The sequence below is a fragment of the Notothenia coriiceps genome, unplaced genomic scaffold (genome assembly GCF_000735185.1).
Source record: "Notothenia coriiceps isolate Sejong01 unplaced genomic scaffold, NC01 NC01_scaffold00035148, whole genome shotgun sequence".
NCBI classification, from domain to species: Eukaryota; Metazoa; Chordata; class Actinopteri; order Perciformes; family Nototheniidae; genus Notothenia; species Notothenia coriiceps.
Genome location: NW_011367849.1, coordinates 1 through 1,174, shown reverse-complemented (window position 1 = coordinate 1,174; position 1,174 = coordinate 1). Strand labels below are relative to the sequence as shown.

General features: G+C 41.5%; 1 gene segment (V, D, J or C); it reads right to left on the bottom strand.

The window, feature by feature from the left end:
* Positions 1–309: 309 nt before the first annotated feature.
* LOC104962625 (T-cell receptor alpha chain V region CTL-L17-like) lies at positions 310–711 on the bottom strand (the record flags this gene model as incomplete). The annotated part of the segment is given in 1 exon segment: positions 310–711. A coding segment is annotated over 1 exon segment (402 nt), but the record flags the coding sequence as incomplete, so codon positions are not given.
* Positions 712–1,174: the final 463 nt, after the last annotated feature.

Here is a 1,174-nt window from a genome sequence, read left to right as displayed (position 1 = left end):
TTTTAATTGTTAAAAAACATTTTTCCAATTATTTTAACCGGCCTATAAATGTTCATCAGTGAAGCGCCAAGGTTGTTCTTTAAGATTGGTTTGATGACTGCAGGTTTCAGGGCCTGTGGGAATAAATATGAAAAACAGGAAGTGTTGGTGAAGGTCCATCAGGAGTCTGGCACCTGGTGGAATGCTCTTATTGAACATTATTAGGATAAATGTGAGAGATAAATTAAAGTAACGTGGTGTTGAAGCATCAAATAAAGGAGGCCTCTCTGCTGGGGGTTGAGTTGTTTGAACATTAGTTGTGTTGTTTCCCTAAAGTCTGACAGAGAGAGACTCCCTCTGGTGGATGTTCATCTGTATTGTGTTGTCTTTGCTCCAGAGGTTTTTGTACAGAGTGTTGGTGTTTCCTGTCACTGTGGGCTTCAGAGCACAGTAGTACACAGCAGAGTCTGTCACTGCAGCAGAGGAGATCTGCAGATCCACTCGTTTCTTTCTTTCAGACAGGTCAGTGAAGAACCTGGTGTCCGATCCAAGTGATTCTGCTTTTTGCGTGAAATTAACCCCTGAGATAGACAGGAGGAACTCTGGTGGTTCTCCTGGATATTGTCGATACCAGAAGAAATAATCATTACTAGCTGCTTCTTTGGAGTATCTGTAGGACAGAGTAACAGAGCTGCCTTCTGGACTGAACTCTTCTGTTTTGACAGCTGACGCCTGAGGGAAAGATGAACTCTGTTATTTCATGTTATAAAAGTTATTTTAGCAAAACCACACTCAGAAAGCAAGAGTGCAACAAACCTGATAAGATTGCAAAACATATCAGAGAAAAAGCTGAGTTCTGCAGGGACAGCATGTTGAATGAAGGTGATGATGATGATGGTCTGTGTTGAACTCTGGTGAATATGGAAGTTCCTCTCTCTTCTATAGTTCAGGAACATCTTAGCTCCTCCCTGAATCTCTCTGTCTCCTCTTAGATCTGTATTTCACTTCTCTCAGTTACACTTCCTCCTGGGTAACAGATCCAAAGGCAGTCTGTAAATTAAAAGTCAGAGGACCAAGGATTGAACCCTGTGGTACGCCACGTTTAATCACAGAACAACAGAGAATTGTGTTGTCTAAAGATAAGAACAAAAGCAATCAAAGCTTGAGTGTTTGATGTGTACCAGTTTATTGAGAG